A 24,633-nucleotide genomic window follows, 5' to 3' on the forward strand; every position below is an offset into this window, starting at 1 on the left:
AGTAGGGAACAATGGCAAAGTGGCGCCACCATGAGACCTGCAACCAGGCTGTTCAGCCCATGAGAGGGGTGGCCTGGAACATGCAGCCCCTCATCTGCAAAGTGGGACAGCAGCATTTTCCCTTCCCAGGGATGCAACAAGGATTAAATGGGGCCATGGAAGAAGTTTTGCTTTGGATCAAAGTCAGAAGATGCTTCATAAAAATAAACTCAGATCTGTCTTTAATCCAGACTTGACATATACCCAGAGCTCTCTTTGTGTATTTATGAATTTATTCCATATTTTTCATTCTTTTCACAAATATTCCAGTACAGTTTTTGAAAGAAAATGATGTAGTTAAGGCTAAAGCTTTAACATGGAGTCAAGCGTTTGTAAGAGCATTGCACTCACACCTGCTAAAGGTCAAGCCACAGGATGTTGCTGTAGACCTGGATAACAACGGACTGAAGTCAAGGTGCATGGGATTTTGATTTCTCTCATCCTGGAGTGTCCTAATTAAGTAACCAATTAATACGAGTTTGCAGTTTAGCATTTCTGCCAGGCAATGAACTGTTTTCAAAAACAACATTTTGTGAAAGTCCCCAGTACAAAACTTTTCCTGCATTGCCCTATGGGACACTATTCAGGACTGCCATGACTCAGGGTTCCCAAATTGCAACTCTTTATTTCCCAGATAAATGCTATTTCCTTTGGCCTTCCTATCAATCATTATTTTTTTTTTAGTTAGCAGGTCTAATCTGTGCCAAGTCCCAAATTTGAAAAGAGGGAAGGTTTCTTGGAATCTAGGTCTTCAGTTGGGCCAGGTTGGGTTCAAAAACAATGATCACTGAGTACTAAGAAAGCCAAAGGTGGGTGATTTCTTCATCGTTAATTCATTACAAGAGACAAAGATCTAGGCCACCCCAACAGGCAGAAATCTATCCTGGGTCCTGAAAGCACACAAACTGGAGAATCAGAAAAATGAGGGTAGTTTCTCCCTGTAGATGAGTCCTAAACGTGTCTCCAAATTGCTAATTATTACCCTGCACCTCCTATAGCAGTCATCAGGAAACACATATTAGGCATACTTGCATTTGTAAATATTAACTTGCTCCCTACCACATGCAAACATTTTATGGGCACAGTAAGAAGGGTGTCACTTGAAGAAGTCAAGTCATCAAGACACCAGCAGCATTGGGCATCCCTAGAGGGCTGAGAGGCGTAACCAGTTCCCATTTATTGAGGGCTTCTTGGGAGCCTGATGCTGGCTGCTCCCTCTGTACCTCTCAGCTCTTTAATCCTCCCTTCATTGCCTTGAGGGGGTCCTCGTGTGAGTCCCTTATAGGACCAGGGTCTGAGGGGACCCCAGCTAGCAAAGGGCCAAAAGTGGATAAAAAACCCACCCTGGTAAGATGAGGGAGGATGAATGCAAGCACGGAGCCTGGTATGCAGCAGGTGCTTAATAAATGAGCCCTATGGCTGTTATCAAGAGGTTTGGTCATTACTACTTCTGAATCTACACACTTATTCTTTAGGCAGCAGAACATAGAGGAGTAGAAACACCAAGAAAAGGCTCAAATCCTGCTCCCTGCACCTCATGAAAAACTCAAATGATAATAGAAGCAAAACCACCAAGTCTGGACAACTGGCTTTCAAAAAAAAATAAGATCATAGGTAAAGCTGGAAGCATTTTGGAAGGAGGGGGGAACAGAGTCCTCTGTGACATCTTTTTATTATTATTATTTTACTTTAAGTTCTGGGATACAAGTGCAGAATATGCAGGTTTGTTTTATAGGTTATGTGTGCCATGGTGGTTTGCTGCACCTATCAACCCATCATCTAGATTTTAAGCCCTGCATGCATTAGCTATTTGTCCTAATGCTCTCTTTCCCCTCACCCCCCCACCCCTTGACTGGCCCTGGTGTGTGTTGTTCCCCTCCCTGCGTCCATGTGTTCACATTGTGCAACTCCCACTTATGAGTGAGAACATGTGGTGTTTGCTTTTCTGTCCCTGTGTTAGTTTGCTGAGGATAATGGCTTCCAGCTTCATCCATGACCCCGCAAAGGACATGAACTCATTCTTTTTTATGGCTGCATAGTATTCCATGGTGTATATGTACCACCTTTTCTTTGTCCAGTCTATCACTGATGGGCGTTTGGGTTGGTTTCATGTCTTTGCTATTGTAAATAGTGCTGCAATAAACATACATGTGCATGTGTCCTCATAGTAGAATGATTTATATTCCTTTGGTTACATACCCAGTAATGGGATTGCTGGGTCAAATGGTATCTCTGGTTCTTGATCCTTGAGGAATCACCACACTGTCTTACACAATCGTTGAACTAATTTACATTCCCACCAAGAATGTAAAAACGTTCCTATTTTTCCACAGCATCACCAGCATCTATTGTTTCCTAACTTTTTAATAATCACCATTCTGACTGGCATGAGATGGTATCTCATTGTGGTTTTGATTTTCATTTCTCTAATGATCAGTGATGTTGAGCTTTTTTTCATATGTTTGTTGGCCACATAAATGTCTTCTTTTGAGAAGTGTGTGTTCATATACTTTGCATACTTTTTGATGGGGTTGTTTTTTTCTTGTGAATTTGTTTAAGTTCCTTGTAGATTCTGGATATTAGACCTTTGTCAGATGGGTAAATTGCAAAAATTTTCTCCCATTCTGTAGGTTGCCTGTTCACTCTCATGATAGTTTCTATTCCTGTGCAGAATCTCTTTAGTTTAATTAGATACCATTTGTCAACTTTCACTTTTGTTGCAATTGCTTTTGGCATTTTCGTCATGAAGTCTTTGCCCATGCCTATGCCTGAATGGTATTGCCTAGGTTTTCTTCTAGGGTTTTTATGGTTTTGGGTTTTGCATTTAAGTCTTTAACCCATCTTGAGTTAATTTTTGTATAAGGTGTAAGGAAGGGGTCTGGTTTCAGTTTTCTGCATGTGGCTAACCAGTTTTCCCAGTCCCATTTATTAAATAGGGAATCCTTTCTCCATTGCTTGTTTTTCTCAGGTTTGTTGAAGATCAGATGGTTGTAAATGTACAGCATTATTTCTGAGGTCTCTGTTCTGTTCCATTGGTCTATATGTCTGTCTTGGTACCAGTACCATGCTGTTTTGGTTACTGTAGCCTTGTAATATAGTTTGAAGTCAGGTAGCGTGATGCCTCCAATTTTGTTCTTTTTGCTTAGGATTGTCTTGGCTATATGGGCTTTTTTTTGGTTCAATATAAAATTTAATGTAGTTTTTTTTCTAATTCTGTGAAGAATGTCAATGGTAATTTGATGGGAATAGCACTGAATCTATAAATTACTTTTTCATGACATTCATCCTTCCTATCCATGAGCATGGAATGTTTTTCCATTTTTTTGTGTCCTCTCTTATTTCTTTGAAGCAGTGGTTTGTAGTTCTCCTTGAAGAGGTCCTTCAAATCCCTTGTAAGTTGTATTCCTAGGCATTTTATTCTTTTTGTACCAATTGTGAATGGGAGTTCATTCATGATTTGGCTCTCTGCTTGTCTATTGTTGGTGTATAGGAATGCTTGTGATTTTTGCACATTGATTTTCTATCCTGAGACTTTGCTGAAGTTTCTTATCAGCTTAAGGAGTTTTTGGGCTGAGATGATGGGGCTTTCTAAATATAGAATCATGTCATCTGCAAACAAAGACAATTTGACTTCCTCTCTTCTTATTTGACTACCCCTTATTTCCTTCTCTTGCCTGATTGCTCTGGCCAGAACTTCTAATACTATGTTGAATAGAAATGGTTAGAGAGGGAGTCCTTGTCTTGTGCTGGTTTTCAAGGGGAATGTTTCCAGCTTTTGCACATTCATTATGATATTGGCTGTGGGGTTGTCATAAATAGTTCTTTTTATTTTGAGATATGTTCCATTAATACCTGATTTATTGAGAATTTTTAGCATGAAGCGGTGTTGAATTATATTGAAGGCCTTTTCTGCATCTATTGAGATAATCATGTGGCTTTTGTCATTGGTTCTGTTTATGTGATGGATTACATTTATTGATTTGCGTATGTTGAACCAACCAGACTTTCATGCCAGGGATGAAGCCAATTTGATTGTGGTGGATAAACTTTTTGATGTGCTGTGGGATTCAGTTTGCCAGTATTTTATTGAGGATTTTCACTTTGATGTTTATCAGGGATACTGGCCTGATGTTTTCTTTTTTTGTTCTGTCTCTGCCAGGCTTTGGCATCAGGATGATGCTGGCTTCATAAAATGAGTCAGGGAGGTGTCCCACTTTTTCTAGTATTTGGAATAGTTTCAGAAGGAATGGTTCCAGCTCCTCGTTGTACCTCTGGTAGAATTTGGCTGTGAATCCATCTGGTCCTGGGCTTTTTTTGGTTGGTAGGCTATTAATTACTGCCTCAATTTCAGAACTTGTTATTGGTCTATTCAGGGGCTCGATTTCTTTTTGGTTTAGTCTTGGGAGGGTGTATGTGTCCAGGAATTTATCCATTTCTTCTAGATTTTCTAGTTTATTTGCGTAGAAGTGTTCATAGTATTTTCTGATGGTAGTTTGTGTTTCCATGGGGTCAGTGGTGATATCCCCTTTATCTTTTTTTTATTGATTTGATTCTTCTCTCCTTTCTTCTTTATTAGTCTAGCTAGTGGTCTATTTTGTTAATTTCTTCAAAAAACCAGCTCCTGGATTCACTGATTTTTTGAAGGGTTTTTTGTGTCTCTATCTCCTTCAGTTCGTTTCTGATCTTAGTCATTTCTTGTCTTCTGCTAGCTTTTGGATTTGTTTGCTCTTGCTTCTCTAGATCTTTTAATTGTGATGTTACGGTGTTGATTTCAGATCTTTCTAGCTTTCTGATGTGGGCATTTAGTGCTATAAATTTCCCTCTAAACACTGCTTTAGCTGTGTCCCAGAGATTCTGGTATGTTGTCTCTTTGTTCTTATTGGTTTCAAATAAATTCTTAATTTCTGCCTTAATTTCATTATTTACCCAGGAGTCATTCAGGAGCAGGCTCTTCAATTTCCATGTAGTTGTGTGGTTTTGAGTGAGTTTCTTAATTCTGAGTTCTAATTTGATTGAACTGTGGTCTGATAAACTGTTGGATATGATTTCCGTTCTTTTGCATTTGCTGAGGAGTGTTTTACTTCCAATTATGTGGTTGATTTTAGAATAAGTGCCTTGTGGCACTGAGAAGAATGTGTTTTCTGTTGATTTGGGGTGGAGAGTTCTGTAGGTGTCTATTAGGTCCACTTGATCCAGAGCTGAGTTCAAGCCCTGAATATCCTTATTAATTTTCTGTCTCATTGATCTGTCTAATATTGACAATGGGGTATTAATGTCTCCCACTATTATTGTGTGGGAGTCTAAGTCTTTTTGTAGGTCTCTAAGAACTTGTTTTATGAATCTGGGTGCTCCTATATTTAGGATAGTTAGTTGAATTGATCCCTTTACCGTTAGGTAATGCCCTTCTTTGTCTTTTTTGATCTTTGTTGGTTTAAAGTTTGTTTTGTCAGGGACTAGGATCGCAACCCCCACCTTCTTTTGCTTTCCATTTGCTTGGTAAATTTTCCTCCACCCCTTTATTTTGAGCCTATGTGTGTCTTTGCATGTGAGATGGGTCTCCTAAATACAGCACACCAATGGGGCTTGACTCTTTATCCAATTTGCCTGTCTATGTCTTTTAATTGGGGGATTTAACCTAATTACATTTAAGCTTAATATTGTTACGTGTGAATTTGATCCTGTCTTCATGATGCTATCTGATTATTTTGCACACTAGTTGATGCAGTTTCTTCATAGTGATCACTGATCTTTATATTTTGGTATGTTTTTGCAGTGGCTGGTACCGGTTTTTCCTTTCCATATTTAGTACTCCTTTCAGGAGCTCTTGCAAAGCAGGCCTGGTGGTGACAAATCCCTCAGCATTTGCTTGTTTGGAAAGGATTTTATTTGTCCTTCACATATGAAGCTTAGTTTGGCTAGATATGAAATTCTGGGTTGAAAATTCTTTTGTTTAAGAATGTTGAATATTGGCCCCCACTCTCTCCTGGCTTGTAGGGTTTCTGCTAATAGTTGTTCTGTTAGTCTGATGGGCTTCCCTTTGTAGGTGACCTTGCCTTTCTCTTTGGCTGCCCTTAACATCTTTTCCTTCATTTTGACCTTGGAGAGTCTGATTATTATGTGTCTTGGCGTTGATCTTCTTGTGGAGTATCTTAGTGGTGTTTTCTGTATTTCCTGAATTTCAATATTATCCTGTCTTGCTAGGTTGGGGAAGTTCTCCTGGATAATATCCTGAAGTGTGTTTTCCAATTTGGTTCCATCCTCTCCATCTCTTTCAGGTGCTCCAATCAATCATAGGTGTGGTCTTTTTACATAGTCCCATATTTCTCTGAGGTTTTGTTCATTCCTTTTCATTCTTTTTTTTAAAATCTTGTCCGCATGCCTTATTTCAGCAAAATGGTCTTCAAACTCTGATATCCTTTCTTCTGTTCGGTCATTTCCACTACTGATACTTGTGTATGCTTCACAAAGTTCTTGTGCTATGTTTTTTAGCTCCATCAGGTCATTTATGTTCCTCTATAAACTGTTTTTTCTAGTTACCAGCTCCTGTAACCTTTTATTAAGATTCTTAGCTTCTTTGCGTTGGGTTAGAACATGCTCCTGTAGCTCAGTGGACTTTGTTATTACTCACCTTCTGAAGCCTACTTCCGTCAATTCGTCCATTTCCTCCTTTGTCCAGTTTTGCACCCCTGCTGGAGACTCATTGCGATCATTTGGAGGAGAAGAGGCAACTCTGGCCTTTTGGGTCGTCAGTGTTTTCTGTTGATTTTTTCTCATCTTCATGAATATGTCTAGTTTTGATCTTTCAGGCTGCTGACCCTTGGATGGGGTTTTTGTGGGGACTTTTTTTGTTGATGCTGTTATTGCCTTCTGTTTGTTTTTCTTTCAATGGTCAGGTCCCTTCCCTGCAAGGCTGCTGCAGTTTGTTGAGGGTTCACTTCGGGCCTTTTCATCTGGTTGGCTCCCACACCTGCACATGTCACTTGAAGAGGCTGGAGAATGGCAAAGATGGGTGCCTGCTCCTTCCTTTAGGATCTCTAACCTCAAGGGGCACTGATCTAATGCCAGTAGGAGCACTCCTGTGTAGGGTGTCCGACAACCCCTATTAGAGGGTCTCTCTCAGTTGGGTGGCATGGGGAGCAGGACCCATTTAACGAAGCACTTTGACTGTCCCTTGGTGGAGTGAGTGTGCTTCAGTGGGGAAAAACCCACTTATCTGGGCTGCCCAGATTTCTCAGAACTAGCAGCAGGAAAAACTAAGTCTGCCAGACTAAGACAGTGGCCACCCCTCCCCACAGGGGCTCAGGCCCAGGGAGATCAGAGTTCTGTCCCTGAGCCCCAGGCTGGAGTTGTTGGAGTTCCTGGAGGGATGCCCTGCCCAGTGAGGAGGGATGGGTCAGTCCTGAAAAGGCACTCTGGCCGCAGTTTGCCACAGCTGGTGTGTTGGGCTGTGGGGGATACCTCTTGGGAACAAGCCATCCAGCCTCCCTGGCTCCAGCAGGGGAAAAGCATGGCCTGCAGTTATAGAGATGGCTGCCACCTTTCCCTTGCCCTGGGAACTTAGTGTGTTAGGCAGTGATCAGTCCCAATGCTGGCTGCCGCCTATCCCCCAAGGAGCTCAGATGGCTTAAACAGCAGGCAGCCACAGCTGTGGTCCTGGCCACCCCTTCCCCTGGGAGCTCAGCAGCCTTAAGGAGATTCTGGCTGAATGGCTGTTGAGAATCTGTGCAGCTCTGCGGTTGATTGAGACCCTAGGCCCCAGTGGCATGGGCTCATGAGTGGGATCTTCTGATCTGAGGGTTGCACAGTTCTGTGGAAAAGCACTGTTTCACAGGCTAGGTAGCAGCTCACTCACCGCCTCCCTTGGCTGGGGGGTGGGGGCTTCCCTGCCCCACAGCTCTCAGGGGGCCGCTGCACCACACTGCTCTTCCTCTCCATGGGTCTCGCCAGCTGCCTAGTCAGTTCTGATGTCAGAACCTGGATACTTCAGTTGGTGTTGCAGGATTTGCTCGCTTTTATGGTTCTTTTCCATGGGAGCCTCCTATCGCTGCTGCTTCTAGTCAGCCATCTTGGCCCCGTCCTGCGTGACATCTTGGTGTTTTGAGGCAGGGAGACTTTTGGGGCTGAGGAGTACTGGGATTTCAATGCTTTTTTAGATACACACGTTTTCATGATGGAAGGTCCTCCAGCACTGAGGCTGGATCTGAGCAGGGCTTTATCCGGAAACTCTATCTTGGGTCCTGAGGCCTGTACTGTGGGAGGGGTCCTGGCCAGGGCACTGAGGCCTCCTGAGCTGTTTCCACCACATTTTTTCTGAAGCACCCACCCCCAGAAAAGCTGTTCTCAAAGCCCCAACCCTATGGGGCATGACCTTTGCCAGGGGACTGCGTATGAGAATCTTCTGGAGTCATGAAGAGTTCAGATGCCCAGGCCCATGTCAGATCAATTAAATTGGCATTTTTAGGCGGATCCTGGGTCCAGGTTTGTAAACATTTTTGTCAAAGTTTCCCAGGTGATTCTAATGGGTGGCCAAGATTGAAAGTCACGAGACTCCACCCCAAACCCCATGTATCCTTGAGGCCTGGAGGAGCACTGGCCCACCTGAGGTGTCATGGCTTCGGCATCACATAGTTCACATTTATGGAACATTTACTGCATTCCAGGTGCTGCTCTGAGCATGTTACACGATTTAACTCCTTCAGCTCTCCCTACAGTCTGTGATGTCAGTGTTATCATCAACAGATGAGGACACCAAGGCCCACAGTGGTGGTTTCCTTGTCCCAGGTCACAGAGCTAGAAAATGGCAGAGCTGGGAAGTGGCCCAGGCAGTTGAGTTCTTGCCCATGCTCTCCTAACCACTGTTCTGCCGAAGCTCAGTGATAAACCAAACACCTCCACCATTAGAGGCTCTGTGCACATCCTCTCCGATCCTCACAGAACCTAGAGTAGGGGCCATGATTATCAGCATCACACAGATGGAGAAACTGAGGACTCAAGGGAAGGCAAGACTGGCTTAAGATTACACAACCTTGAAATAGCACCTCAATTTGGGGATGCTTAGAATGTGCTAGGTGATTTACAGAGAGAACCTCAAATCATTTTCTTTCTCTTAAAGGAGTTCATGATGATCACCATTCTACAGATGAGGAAACTGAGGCTGGGAGAAATGAAGGCACTGTCTCCTTGTCCTCCATGTGTCCCAGTGGGCACCTTCTGTGTCCCACCAAGCATTCATGTCCATTAACAGAGCAAGTGCCCTGAATTCTTGAGCCCCAGCACTGACTGCACACCCTATTGTCCCTTCGAGATTCTTGACTTCATGCAATTCAAGGGAGAAGCCTCCCTCCTGGGTGCCCAGGCCCAGATACACTGTGGCCAGAAACAAAACACTGTGGGCTCCTGTCAGCCTGAGGGGAGCATGGAAACTTGCTCCTATGGGCCCCACGCACCCCGTAGGAAATACCTCATCTCCTCATCCTTAGTCCTCAGCACCAAGAAGAGGTGGGCACGTGCTCCGCTGAGCTGCAGGAGGCCCAACTCTGCTCCACAGATGCTGCTGAGTGAAGGAGAAACAGCACAACATTGGGGGAGAGTCCTAAATGCTTCATGTGTGCTGAGACCTGTCTTTTAGGAACAGGCTTGACATATAGTGAACCATCTGCAGAACCTTTCTAATGAGAGGGTAAAGCGAGCCCCTCCTACCCCTACAGGACTTTTTTTCATTTTTTTGGTTTTGTTTTATTTTGTTTTTGATGGAGTTTCGCTCTTGTTGCCCAGGCTGGAGTGCAATGGTGCAATCTCGGCTCACCGCAACCTCCGCCTTCCAGTTTCAAACGATTCTCCTGCCTCAGCCTCCCGAGTAGCTGGGATTACAGGCATGCGCCACCATGCCTGGCTGCTTTTTTATTTTTAGTAAAGGTGGGGTTTCTCCATGTTGGTTAGGCTGGTGTTGAACTCCTGACCTCAGGTGATCCACCCACCTCGGCCTCCCAAAGTGCTGGGATTACAGGCATGAGCCACTGCACCCAGCCTCAGTTTCGTTTTTAATGCTTTTCGCTATAGAACTGAACAATGCCAGAGTCCGGAAAGAGAAGGTTGGAGCATTTCTCTACCCTTGGAAAACCACATCTGAGTGAGTGTTGCAGAGACAGGGGCTGTAAGCCAGGCTGGTGGGGAGGAAATCTTGGCTCCCTGACCTGCTCACCACTCAGATCTCCTCTCTGAGCCTCAGTGTCCTCATCTTTAAAGAGGCAACAAATGGCTCCGCCCTCATAGCACTGGTTATAAGCAGACTTTGGCACAACTGCCACTCCATGGCCCCCTTCCCTGCCTCCCTCCTTTCTCATCCAGGTCATCATTTAGGCTGAGAGCATGGCAAAGAGGGGTGAGCACCCTACTAGGAGTTAGCAGATCTGAGTCACACCTGAGCTACTTTCTGGCTGTGATTGCCTGGGCTGGGGAGGCACCATCTGGAAACTTCGGTGTCTTTGCCTATATTATCTGATCAGGGTAAATCCACTTCCACATCTATGTTCAAGGGTGGTGGGGAGCCCTGTTGCTATGTCATGTAGGAGGGAAATTAGATAATATTCTCATATATGAAAATACACACACCCTCTAACTTAGCAATGTCACTTCCAGTGGGTGTCTCCCACCTGAGGAGGGTGATACATGTACAAGGCCATCCACTGCAGGATTGTTAGTAGCTCAAGTTTGGGAACAACTTACATACCCATCAACAGAATGCTGTGAAATAAATTTTGATATTTCCATAAATTGGAGTATTCTGCAGCTGCTAAAGAGTGGAGCAGTTCTATGTCCTGACGTAGAATCTCGATATGGAATGTTAGGGCTTATGTTTGGAAGAAGTTTTCCAATCACCAATGGGCTTTAGTGTCTGAATGTGAGGTGCATTCTGAACCTTTGGGAAATGGATGAAAAAAGAAATCCTGGCTCCCTGATCCATGGTTCTGTTTGAGGAGCTTTTATTTAGTACCTGTGATGCACCAGGTTCTTCTATGAAGACAGTGTCTAACAAACACTGGGGAAGGAAGGAGCCTGCCTCTATTCGGACCTTGACTCTGGCTTTGATTCCATCAATAACTGGCCATGTGACTGTGGACAAGGCCCCTATCATCTCTTGGCTTAAGTCCCCCGTCTGTAAAGGGGAGTTGGGCTGAAAGTCTGAAGATCTTTCCCGTGCTGAAATTCCAGGATTCCGGAGGTAGGATGAGGATTCTGGGCCTCTGGCTGGAAACCCCAAATAAGTTTTATTGCTGCTTTAAATTGGTCACCCCTGAGCCACCGATATGTATGACCTCTTCCCTGAGGTGAAGGATATTCTGAGATGACCCAGCTCTGCTCAGAGCCCACAGTGACTGTATGACTCAGTCCTTAAATCACACAAGGCTTCAAATAGACCCACAGCAAATGCGAGACTTATTGGCATCTCCTCCCACCAGGCCATCAGACTAAACAGTGAATCTGTGCCTCCCAGGAATCTTCCCTGTGTGATGTTTCTGAAGATTAAATAAAGAAAAACAGGATTTACACTTTCCATCCCCTGGATGAATTTCTCCTCATTAGAATGGAAGAGAATGTAAGCGTGGTGTGGGGAAGAGCTATGGGCTGTTTCATTCACTGCTGTTTGCACAGCATCCAGGGCGGAGTCTGGCACACAGTGGGTTCTCAGTGAGTGCCTGTTGCAAACTTAAAGTATAATAGTAATAAAATAAAATAAAATAAAATAAATTAAAAAAAAATTAAAAAAAGAATATACTTGGCCAGCCTGAGAGAGAAGCGCTCTTTGGAGGCAGCAGGTGAGTTCTGGCCCCGTACCTGGGCAAGTCACTCAATCTGTCAGTTTCCTCATTCATGGAACCAAAGGGCTGGGCCAGATTGGGAAGGACAAGAGCTGTAGAGCCAGACAGATTGAAGATGTAGTCTTTCCCATCATTTACCAGCAATCATTTACCTTGAGCAATAGCATGATGTCCCTGGGCCTCAACTCACCTGATCTGTAGAAGGGGGTGACAACAGGTCTTGAAAATGAGCACTCACAACCACACCTGATTGTTGCTCAAAGAATGGAAGGTGTTACTATTGAGTTATTGTCACACATCAGGGGATGAGGGAGGTCCATGTTGTACTCACCACCCAAAGCCATCTCAGTGCCTGGTCCAGACTTAAACTCCACGTTCTCAGGGCTCCCTTTTCGAAACTTCACACAGTAGTAGGTGCCGACATCTGCTGGGGTGATGCTACTGATGCGGATGGAAAAGTCCATGTTGTTTCTCTTTGTGAGGTCTGAAACTGTTGTTACCCTGGGGAAGTGGCCTTCTTTTTGATTGTAGATTAGTTCTCGGCCTGGTCCAATTCCTCTGAACCACAGGACGGGTCCCACGGGAAGCAGGGAGGTCACAGTGCAGTGCAGAGTGGCCGTCTTTCCAAATGTGACCAACAGGAGCTTCTCAGGCTGAATCATCTGTAGCTCCTCCTCACCTGCCACTTCTGGAAAGGAGCACAAAGCAATCAGTTTCTCATCCTTACATAATCCTGTATTTCCTCATGTTTATCAAAGATATTCAGTGACTGGGTGCACATCAGGAATCAGGAGCAGGACTTGAACTCAGCACACTGCATGTATTATCTCATTTAACCCTCACAACATGCCTATAACATAAGACTGTATTACAATTGAGGGCACTGAGGCCTGAGGCACAGAGAGGTTCATTTTTTTTTTTTTTTTTTTTTTTTTTGAGAGAGGGTCCTGTTCTGTTGCCCAGGCTGGAGTGCTGAGGCATAATCATGGCTCACGGCAACTTCAACCTCTCAGGTTCAAGTGATCCTCCTACCTCAGCCTCCAGAGTAGCTAGAACCACATGTGTATACCACCATGCCAGGTTAAGCTTTGTATTTTTGCAGAAACAGGTCACACCATTCTGCTCAGGTTGCCCTTACTTGAGTGCAAGTGATCCACTTGCCTCGGCTTTCCATAGTGCTGGGATGACAGGTGAGAACCATCAAGCCCAGCCAAGGGATTCAATTTCAAGGTAGAGCTTTGGGTTGAGGACCTGAATAGAACTCCTGAACTCTACTTTGAAGTGTTTATATATATATATATGTCATATAACTGTCATATATATTTTTATATATTTTATATATATATATGTATTTAAAAACTGTCAGTAAAGCTATGCGTCTTTTGCAGGCTATTTTTTGCCTTTCCAAATTCTAGAGGCTGCCCACATTCCTTTCTCACTGTTACATCTTCCTATCACTCTAATGTCTTGCTTGCATCCTTACATGTCCTTCTCAAAGAATTAATCTCCTTTCTCCTTCTTATAAGGACCCTTCTGATATGTTGGGTGCACTCTGACACTAGACCCAGTATTAAAACCACTGTCTTAAAAATGCTCAAGGAAATAAAGGAAACAATGGACAAAGTACTACAACAGCAGGGATATAAACACATTCACAAAACAAGAACATCCAGAATGAGAAATTATAAAAAGAAATCCAACAGAAACTTAGAAGTTGAAAATACAACAATTGAAAGTTCAGTAGAGGGGTTCCCCAACAGGTGTGAACAGGTGGAAGAAAAATCATAAAGCTGCAAGATGGAATAATTAAAATTATTAAGACTGAGATATGGATGGAAAATGGAGTATAGTATAGAGAACAGAATCTAAGGGAATTCTGGGACACTATCAAATGGATTGAAATACACATTATTAGAGTTCCGGGGAAAAAAAAGAGGAAGAGAAAAAGGAGCAGAAGATTATTTGAAGAAATCATGGTCAAAACCTTCACAAACTTAATAAAATACATGAATGCACAAATTTAAAGACACTGAAGAAATGCAAGTTTAACTCAAGGATAGAATCTGAGACCCACACTAAGGTACATTATAATTCAACTGTCAAAAACTAAATTCAAAGAATCCTGAAAGCAGTGGGAGAGAAACGATTCCTCACATACAAGAGACCCTCAGTAAGATTATCAGCTGAGCTCTTTATATAAAGTATTGGAGGCCAGAAGACAGAGGGATGATATGTTCAAAATGCTGAAAGAGGAAAAACCTGTCAACCATGAATTCTATACCTGGCGAAAGTGTCCTTCAAACACAAGGGAGAAATTAAGACATTCTCAGATAAACAAAACTAAGATAGTTCATGACCACAAAACCTTGCTTACAGGAAATGCTAAAGGGAGTGCTTCAGGTGGAAATGAAAGGATGCCATATGGCAACTCAAAGTTATATGAAGAAATAAAGATGTCCAGTTATATGTAAATTTTTTTCAAAAAATCATATTTACCTGATACCTCCACATCCCACAAACAAGTTGTGAGCACCCTGCCAAACCAGGTACACCACTGTGATAAAGCTGGTCCCTGCCATAATTCCTCTTCTTGTCCTCCTCTTCTGTGACTTAGTGACACTGAAACATTCTAGTAAAACCCATCATGCTTTTTCTTGGTGTCCTCCACCCTGACTCCCATTAAAGGCAATGGCTTCTCATCTCTCATCTCTCTTGCTTCCCCATCTGCTTGGTTGAGCCTACTCCCTGGGAGCTCCTCCCATACAGCTTCCTGTGTGGCATGCCCTACCCAGCTATGCCTCTCCAGATGAAATTCTCATGACCATGTTAGAGTGATCCTTTAAGACACAACCTGCAGGACTTACTCTACCATTTTCAACACTAATGGCAATGAGGAGGGGATTATTCTAAACCGGGGTAGAAAGTTCCTAGGAGATGCACTTTGACTGTTCATGGCTTACTGATTTGCTACAGATTGGCTCCACAATTTGAGAGGGTTTTTTTTTTTTGCCCTGATGCGTTTCTTGTGTTGTGCTATGCACAGCTATGTGTTGCCTTTTGGAATGCTGCCAAGACTCTCTATCCTAAAATGTGTATCCTATTCCAATATCAATAATGACAGCTGCCTTTCTTCAAGAGCACAGGATGTTATAGCAACCTCTTCAAAGAAGACTCACGTGATACTTATAATAATATCACATAATCCAGCATCTCTGAGTTGTTTTGAGGTGCCAGTGGCAATGTATTCTTCATTTACAAATTTTACTTGCAAATTAAAATCAACAGGCACTCCTTTTAGTGCTTTCAAACAAACAAAAATACCTCTTCTCTCTAGAGACTTTGGCAATGATTTTCATTCCTCTTGGAATTTCTAGACCACTCCTGATGGTCATAAACTTCCCCAGGGCTTCTAATGCAAAACAAAAAATAAAACAAAACAAAAAAGCCCCTCTCTGCCTTGTTCTTTACTTCATTCTAACAAAAAATGACTGGTTATCTACTAGAATCTACTGGCTTGTGGTCCAGATCTAGGGGGAATATTTCCTGTTGCAAGCATTAACCACTGGTTGTCTCACAGGCCAGTCCCTGCTCATCTGAAATGGGTCCCATTGGAACTTAAACTTCTACTGAAACACAAAATTAAAATTTGTCAGGTGCAGCTGCACACCTTTCTGTTGACAGTAGCCTTATTACTACTGGATTTGTTGATGCAACAATCCTCAACCAAATACTAGCTAACTGAATTGAACAGCATGTAAGAAGGATTATAAACCATGAACAAGTGGTATTTATTCCTGGAATATGAGTATGTTTCAATATACAAATGACAGACAAACAATATGGTATTCTATAAATATTTATTTATAGAATAAATAGAAAAAACACATGATCATCTATTTTGATGCAGAAAAGCATCTGGTAAATTTGTACATCTATTTATGATGAAAACAATAAAAGGGATATATGAGTACTTTCACAAGATGATAACATTCACCTACTCATACTTTATTTTTATTGCACTTATCATTGTCAAAAATTAATTTTTTCATTCACCTATTTATCATGTGTATTGATTACTGTCTTTCTCTGCAGTGGATGTAAGCAACAAAAGGGCAATTACTTTTTCTCTTTTATTCTACCAAAGTACCCCATGTTTTTATGTCAGATCCTGGCACATAGTAGGTATCCAATAGATATGTGTGTAATGTTTGAATTGCTCAGTGGGACATTTCCCTCGAAGACTGAAATCTTCTATTTTAGGTGGTTTGCTCCTGTGGAATTTGACAGAAAATGAGTTTCCCATGTAGAGGACTTAGTGAAAAAAAATCAATTTGCAAACATACAGAAAGTAGAAGAGCCCAGAGAAGAAAACCACAATCTCCCTTCACACCACATTGCCCACTCCACACCCAAGAGCAGCAGCTGCAGAAATCTCATGGAATAGAATCAAGACTGGAAGTGTTTGAGTAATGGTGAAACCTGTGACCTCTAGAGTCAGAGTGCCTGAGTTCAAATCGTAGCTCTACCAGTTACCAATGAGTGAGCCTGGAGCACTTTGTGCTTCTGTTTTCTTATCTGTTAGGGAAGGTGACAAGAAAATCTACCTTGTATATAATGATCACATGAAGTAAAAGAGGTAAGGCATTTTCAACAGTGTCTGCCACATGGTGAACGTTCAAAAATTGTAAAGTTATTGCTCAGTAGATTTCTGAGGCTTGGAGGCTTCAGTGGACATTAGATGACAAGGATAAGGATAAGGATATGGATACGGATATAAATATAACTATAGTTATAGGTAATATAGGCAGACCTGTGTCACCTGTATCCCCACATTTTTTTCCTCATTTCTACCTTCATGGAAGAGGGAATTTCAGGATAAAGATGCACAGACATTCTGCTTTGAGGGAAAATGCATTTTACCAAGAGAGAAGTTTGCTTATCTGTTGCTTCTATTAACAGATTGGAGGACTTTCAGTGGTAAGATTAGAGAAGTAGGAAGGAGGGAGAGTGGCTGGGCAATAGGGAAAACCACACATCTCTTCAATGTGCATTTCATATAGACTGAAAAAATGAGTTGAAGTTTATAGTAAAGAAAGTCTTTAAAATCCTGTGTGTGTTTCAGCATGGTCACATGAGATTTATCTCAGGAATGCAAGGATGGTACAACATTCATAAATCTCCAAATGTGATATGCTACATCAAGGCAATCTTGAGCAAAAAGAACAAAGATGGGGCTGGGCATGGTGGCTCATGCCTGTAATCCCAGCACTTTGGGAGGCCGAAGCAAGCAGATCACGAGGTTAGGCAATCGAGACCGTCTTGGCCAACATGGTGAAACCTTGTCTCTACTGAAAATACAAAAAATTAGCCAGGCATGGTGGTGCACACCTGTAGTCCCAGCTACTTGGGAGGCTGAGGCAGGGGAATCACTTGAACCCGGGAAGTGGAGATTACAGTGAGCTGAGATCACACCACTGCACTCCAGACTGGCGACAGAGCAAGATTCCATCTAAAAAAAAAAAAAAAAAGAACAAAGATGGAAGCACCACACTGCCTAATTTCAACATTGACTACAGTGTCAAAGTAATCAAAATGGCATGGCACTGGCATAAAAAGAGATATATAGACCAATGGATCAGAGCAGAGAGCCCAGCAATAAACTCACACATTCACACTCAATTGACTATTGACAAAAGTGTGAAGAAAACACAATGGTGAAAGGTCTGTCTCTTCAAAAAGTGGTGCTGGGAAAGTTGGATATCCATGTGTAGGGGAATGAAATTAGGCCTTCTTCTCATGCCTCATACAAAAATCAACTCAAAATGGAATAAAGATTTAAATGTAAGATCTGAAACTGTACAAGAACTAGAAGAAAAGTTTCATGACATTGGTCTTGGCAATACATTTTTGGATTTGAGCTCCAAAGCACAGGCAACAAAAGCAAAAATAGACAAAAGCCATTAACAACAAACTATAAAAGCTTCTACCCAGCCAAGGAAACAATCAACAGAGTGAAGAGACAACCTATAGAATGGAAGAAAACATTTGCAAACCATACATCTGATAAGGAGTCAGTATACAAAATATATAAGGAAGTCAAACAACTCAACCATAAGAAAACAACCCTATTAAAATATGGGCCAAAGATCCGAATAGACATTTCTCAGAAGAAGACATTAAGATGGCAAGTCAGCATATAAAAAAAAATCCAACCTTACTATTCATGAGACAAATGCAAATTAAAACCGCAGTGCACTATCATCTCACACCTTTAAGAATGGCTATTATCAAAAAGAGGAAATTTAGTATTGGAGAAGATGTGGAGAAAAGGGAACCCTTGCAGACAGTTGGTGGGAATATAAATTAGTAGAGCCATTAGTGAAAACAGTATGCAGGTTCCTCAAGAAATTAAAAATATAACTCTTATCTGATCTGGTAATCTCACTACTGGCATATATCCAAAGGAAATGACATCAGCATGTCACACAGATATCTGCACTCCCATGTCCATTGCAGCATTATTTACAAAAGCCAAGATATGGAATCAACCTAGGTGTCTATCAGCAGATAAATGGAGAAAGAAAATGTAGCATATATGCACAATGAAATTCTAATCAGCCTTACAAAAAGGGAAACCCTGTCATTTGCAACAACATGGATGAACCTGGAGGACATTCTGCTAAGTGAAATAAGCCAGGCACAGAAAGACAAACACTGTATGATTTCACGTATGTAGAATCTAAAAAGTTGAGCTCATAGAAGTAGAAAGTAGAATGGTGTTTATCGGGGGCTAGAGATGGGGTGTAGTTGGGGAGATATTAGTCAAAGGATACAAAATTTCAATTTAGATAAGAGAAATAAGTTCAAGATATCTATTGTACAATGTGGTGTTTATACTTAATAATATGAATTGTATTCTTGAAAACTGCTGAGAGAGCAGAGTTTACGAGTTCTCACAATAAAAAATGATAAATATCTAAGGTAATGCATATGTTTATTAGTTCAAATTAGTCATTCCACAATGTATGCATATTTCTTAATATGTTGTACATAAGTATACATACTTTTGTCAAATAAAAATAAAATAAAATATTTATTTTGTTAAAAATTTCACTGAAAATAGAAAGTTAGAGAAACAATGATTAAAAATGAAATCTCATCTGTGCATGTACATGTACATGCATAGGCACATGTGCATATATATGTGTATATAATGTGTATATATACACATTCACAAATATATATAAAAGTTTGGCTTATCATGTTAGTATATAAGGTTGTTTTGTGCATTAATTACAATTATGACAAATTTAAAAATCTCAGTAAAATATTTGGCACATAGAAATCATCCAACACATTTTTAACATTTTGGGAAAACATACATACACTAGCATTTTACCTCTGATTGTTTCTGACTGGTGCGATGGGTGATTATTAATCTAATGTTTGCTTGCCTGCATTTTCTAATATTTCTACACATAGCATAACATGGTTAAAAGGGTGATAAACTCTGGAACTGGTCAACCTGGACTTGATCCCAACTGCTCCATGGACTGAGGTAGGGGACAATGAACAGGTTCCTGCCTCTGCCTCACTCCCCATTTGCAAATAGAGCACAAGAGTTATAGCTTTCACACAGGGATGCTGTGAGGATTAGTTGACTTAATACACACAAAATGCTAAGAAGTGCGTCTGCCTTACAGGAAGAGAGCAATTGCTGAACTATTACTGCTGTCATTTGGGTGCAGTTTATGTGTAAAAAAAAAATTTGAAAAGTGAGACCCTTTCCCTCTAAGACCTGTGAGGTGACATCACAGCAGGGCCCAGTGGGCAATTGAGAGGCTATTGTGCCCAGTCCTGCGACCAGGGGTCAGCTGTATGGTCTGAAAAAGGGGTGAAGGCAGGCAGCCTGTCTGGGAGCTGTGAACAGGGCTCTCTCAGGTGGCACCAGGAAAGACCTCCCAATCCTGTCTGCCTGGGGGAAGGGAAAATAAATTCTCCAGAGGAAAGTCAAGATGACCAAGGGAGATGGTGGTGCCTGTTATGGGCTGAATGTGCCCCCAAAACGAATGGGTTGAAGCCCCAATCCCCAGCGCCTTAGAATTTGACCATATTTGGAGACAAGGTCTTTAACCCATTTATGCCCGAGGTTGCAATTTTTTTAATTTGAAAAATCAGACCTTGGCGATGCCCTTGAGCAGTAGGATATAAATAACTCCCGCAAGCCTAGCGTTCCAATAATGGAGCACTAGGCATAAGTGGGTGAAGCAATTTAGTTAAATGAGGTCACTGGCGGGGAGCCTTAATCCAATATGGCTGATGTTCTCATAAGAGAAAATGAGAATACAGACACACACAGGGGAAGACCATGTGTTAAGACACGTGGAGGAGATGGCCTTCCACAAGCCAAGGAGAAAGACCTCAGTAGAAACTAACCCTGCTGGCATCTTGATTTTGCAATTCAGCCTCCAGAACTGAAAGAAAGAAAGTAAATGTCTATTGTTTTAGTCACTGAGTCTGTGGTGCTTTGTTGTGGAAGCCCTAAGAAAGAAATATAGGACCCTGTAAGCATGAAATGTGGAACTTCTTAAAGAGCAGGAGGGCACACAAAAATGGGTAGGAGGACTCAAGACAGGTAAGGATTTAATAATGATTCTTCTGTGTTTGTCAAATAAAATATTATAAAAATGTAAGTAATTGTGATGGTGGCAGAAGCCTCACAAGGTTTGATGCCTCTGGTAGCCAGCTGCAGATCCACAGAGAAAGTGCTCAGCTCCCTGATCTTCTGCTCTTGGACAATGTCCAGTCCTTGACCTTCCTTGGCAGTGCTTGTGCTTATCTGAAATTGCTGCAAGTCCAGGGGCAAGGCTAGGTCCAGGAAGCAGGGAGAAAGGGTTCTAACCCAATGCAATGCTCACCTGTAAGTTCCAGCAGTAGAGTCAGAAGCAGGAAAGGACCAGGAGGATGGGGCCAGGAGGCTGGGACAGGCATTTTGGAGACCTCAGAAGCCTGCTCTGTTCAAACGTCTGTTCTGGGGAGATGTCAGGCCCTGCTCTGAAGACAGAAGACAAGCCCTGCCTCCCTCAATTCAAGAGGAAGTGGCTATGATGGAATGCAACAGTAACCTGCTTCTAGATTGTGACTTACAAATCAGGCACAGTAGGCAGCTACAAAGCAAGGAGTTACTCGTGCTCCATTTTCAAGATAATCAGACAGGGTTAGCAGAAATAATGCTTCCTGCCTGCCTGGGACCTGTGCTCCCTCCTCATGTCCCCAAACCCATTTTCAGGTCTTCTTGGTGATTTGCCATTTGAGGCTTTTAAGTCAAGAAAGATCTGTTGTTAGGTACTGTTTTCTAAAGTCTTTATTTCAAGACCCTAGGATGTGGTTGGCTTGTGGTCTCGTTCTGCACCAGCCTCAACCAAATGCCACTCCGCTGGAGGTAGGAGAAGAGTTCACAGGACCTGCTCAACACTGGAGAGGAACCAGATCTTCTCCTGAAATGATTTTTCTATTCCAAATTGCTGTAATTGGCAACACTTAGCCCAAATTCAGTCTCTTGTGGACCTTAGCACTTTCATGTGCCTGCACCCAGCAGAAGGAATTATTTCTTGACTCCTTCCAGGAGAGAAACTGGGCTTGAGGTAATAAGCAACTGCTTTGTGGAGTGAGGTGGGGATTGTGGGTTATGGAAAGGGGATAGGGTTATCATGAGGGAAGATTATGGTGGGCAGGTTCCTGGGGCCGTCACGTCAATTTCAATACCCTTTCTTCTACACACAGAGCACCTATTTCATTCACCACTGTGTTCAGATGGGAAATGAGGAAAGAGGAAAAATCCATGCTCCTGCCAAGAGTGTGTGCCAAGGAGTTGGGGAAGTCGCTGGGCCCTCCTATGCTCAGTTTCAATCTCCTAAACTTGGAATAGTAACTCTTTTTGTGCAGTGTTTTAGTGACGATTAAAGAGGTAATGAGCATATCATGCCTGAAACCCAGTAGGTCATTATTGATACGGTGCCAGGTGAAGTGCGGGAACTCAAATGTTGCTTTTGAATGGATCCCTACTGCATGCTGAGTTGCCTGCCAGTGGCTTTCTCCCAGCAACCCAGGCCTCCTGAGACCCAGCTTATATAGTGTATTTGGACTCTCGTTGCCACCCTGACATCAGTTTCTCCCTCTGGATTCTCTAAATCCCGCTCCTTTTTCATCCATAGATTAATTCCTCCTCTTACAATTTCCAGCTGTGTGATTTTCAAAAAGACACTACTTCTCTGAGCCTTAGTTTGATTATATGTAAATAAATGTTAGAATATGCACCTTGTAGAGCTATGGTAGGAATAATATAAGCCATACTGAATGCTTGACTCATAATTAATTATAAGCAAAAAAAATGGCTATAATTATTTTCTGTGTACAGGAAGAGTCCACTGGTTCTCTGCCACCTTGTTGTGCCTTAGAAAAGCCACCTTGTTCAAATAAATGATTTCTCTTCCAGCATCTATGACTAAGAAAGACCTGTCCAGAATCCTTCATCTCACATGTGGGTTTTAGGTCCTTAATCTGTCATGAATAATTGTCAAATCAAATTGTAAATGCTATCATGTTTTAATTGAAAGTCCTGTTTTAATGTGGCAGATGTACACAGGGTGAAATCTTCTCCTCCTTCTCCACACCCACAGTAGTGAAAACACAAAATGAAAAGAATATATGAATCAATGTCTAATTACACTTGAATACCAGCAATTGGCTTCCATATGACATGAAGGAATTATAACAGCTATCATTTATTGAGAGTTTCCTGTGCTCCAGATATGGTGCCAAGCATTTTTCTATTGGTAATGTCATTAAATCATTGCTCTGACCCCATGAGGTAAGCTCAACCATTAACCTCCTTTCACAGGTGAGAAAACCCGAGGCACATGGAGAGTAATGAATTTGCTCAAGATCACCCGGCTTTTAGAACTGGAACATAGGCTGCCACACTCCACAGCCTTCACTTTTAAGAGTTGTACTATGATACCTCTTGCAGGAAGGGAGAGACATCCCTCAGGAAGAAAGCAGAGAAGAAGCTATAGCCTCAATTAGGAGCAGCCCTCATAGTGAGGCTGGGGCAGGTGCCATGCTCCACGGGGCCCTGACAACCCATGATCACATGGGGAATTATTCCTGGGAAGACGGAAGTGCAAGCAAGAATCACCAAAGATTTGAGGAACAGCACTGCAGCTAACGAATTCAAGAAAAACAATAACTCAAAAACAAATAGCAATCAAAAGAACTTCACACCTGAGCAAATATGAAAAAACAAAATGTGTAAAGTTCTTTAAAATTAGTATACTTAATGATCTTATAAGGAAAACAAAAGAGAAGTAAATTCATAAACCAACATGAGGCATGTAATAATATGAAACAGAAATAGGTGGGCATGAGGTAACAACAACCATCTTGAAAAAATACCAAAACACAGACTTCAGACATGAAAACATAATCGGTGCTGAAATTTTTTTAAAAAACTTAATAGGTTGACTAGCTGACTATACATAAATAAGTATAATAGTAAGTTAGTAAGCTGGGTGATTATGTAGGGGAAATCTCCTGTGGTACAGCACAGAGACACACCCAAACAAAGTAATGTGGATAGGTAAAAATATACCACAATATTGTGGTATATCTTTTCCTATTGCTCTATTTTTACCTATCTACATTACTACATTACTTTGAGAGGTGTGACTCATAAAGTATTATGTCTCCAAAAATAAGAATTGGGCATATATGACTCAAAAATGCGTAGTATAGTGTCAGGAAGATGGCAGAATCTGTGCTTAGAGCAGCAAGTGCCTTCCTGTGAACTTCAATCCTTCAGTAAAGATCAACTAAGTACACAGATGCTTACAATTTTTGTGGAAATCATGTGGAGAATTGAAATTTAAATTTAGGTGACTTGGGGAAGCATAGATAAAATCTGAATGTTTGAGAGGACCAGGAGCCTGGGAGTCCATGAGCCAAAATTGCCCTTTATCTGCCATATTTCACCCTGACTCATCACAGCAGGTGCAGATAACCAGGGACGACTTTGGGACACATGAGAAACTGGGAGCCAGTGGATGCTCCAGAAGACTAAAGATGTAAGACTGTGGGCTTAAGAATCAAAACTTCCTGGTCTGAAATCCAGCTCTAATGGGTCCCAGCTGTGTGATCCTGGGGTCACTATTAACTTCCCTGTTTCCTGAGTTTCCCCAAGTGTACAACGGAGAGAATAGTCATACCATCTTCATAAATTTGTGATAAGAATTAAATGAACTAATATATGCAAATTACTTAATACTATCTGACCATGTCCTCCAAAAGTTATATATTCAGTATTACCATTATCATTATAGATAGTAGTTAGATATTATCGTTATTAGGTAGTGTTTTGGCAATAGCAACAATTTTAAAAAACAGATCCTCTGCCCTCAAGAATTTATGATGCAGTGTGACAACCTTGGCCAGTGGCTGGTGGAGGTGGAGTACGACGACGATGAGCTGAGGTCATGTGCCCAGCCCTAGAATCATGGAGTCATTACCAGCACCAGGGGCATGCTATAGGCATGACGTCTGGGGGAATCAATATGACCCCAGTAAGGGTCTACTCAAATGCTCATGGAAAAGCTGTTCCAAATCTTGTCTCATGCTGGGATGGGAGAGAAGAAAATGCTCCCAAATGTAAATCAATAGGAGCAGGTAACATGGGCTGAGAGGGTGAGGAGACACCATGTAGATATACACTCATGTAGAG

At 42.0% G+C, this 24,633-nt stretch overlaps 1 protein-coding gene across 20 annotated transcripts in view; it reads right to left on the reverse strand.

Moving 5' to 3' along the window:
- LOC100991082 (signal-regulatory protein gamma) overlaps window positions 1–24,633 on the reverse strand; it is a 218,638-nt gene that overhangs the window by 7,741 nt on the left and 186,264 nt on the right. For 18 of the 20 annotated variants that reach the window (XM_055104664.2, XM_055104658.1, XM_055104659.1 and 15 more), the window contains one exon: window positions 12,190–12,546. In XM_055104664.2, the coding sequence (XP_054960639.1) occupies window positions 12,190–12,546 (357 nt within the window). Of the gene's footprint in view, window positions 1–12,189; window positions 12,547–20,776; window positions 24,546–24,633 lie in introns of those variants that run through there. The other 2 variants (XM_057300811.2, XM_003821272.5) reach the window with 2 other exon arrangements.

Source organism: Pan paniscus, chromosome 21 (genome assembly GCF_029289425.2).
Source record: "Pan paniscus chromosome 21, NHGRI_mPanPan1-v2.0_pri, whole genome shotgun sequence".
In the NCBI taxonomy this organism is placed as follows: domain Eukaryota; kingdom Metazoa; phylum Chordata; class Mammalia; order Primates; family Hominidae; genus Pan; species Pan paniscus.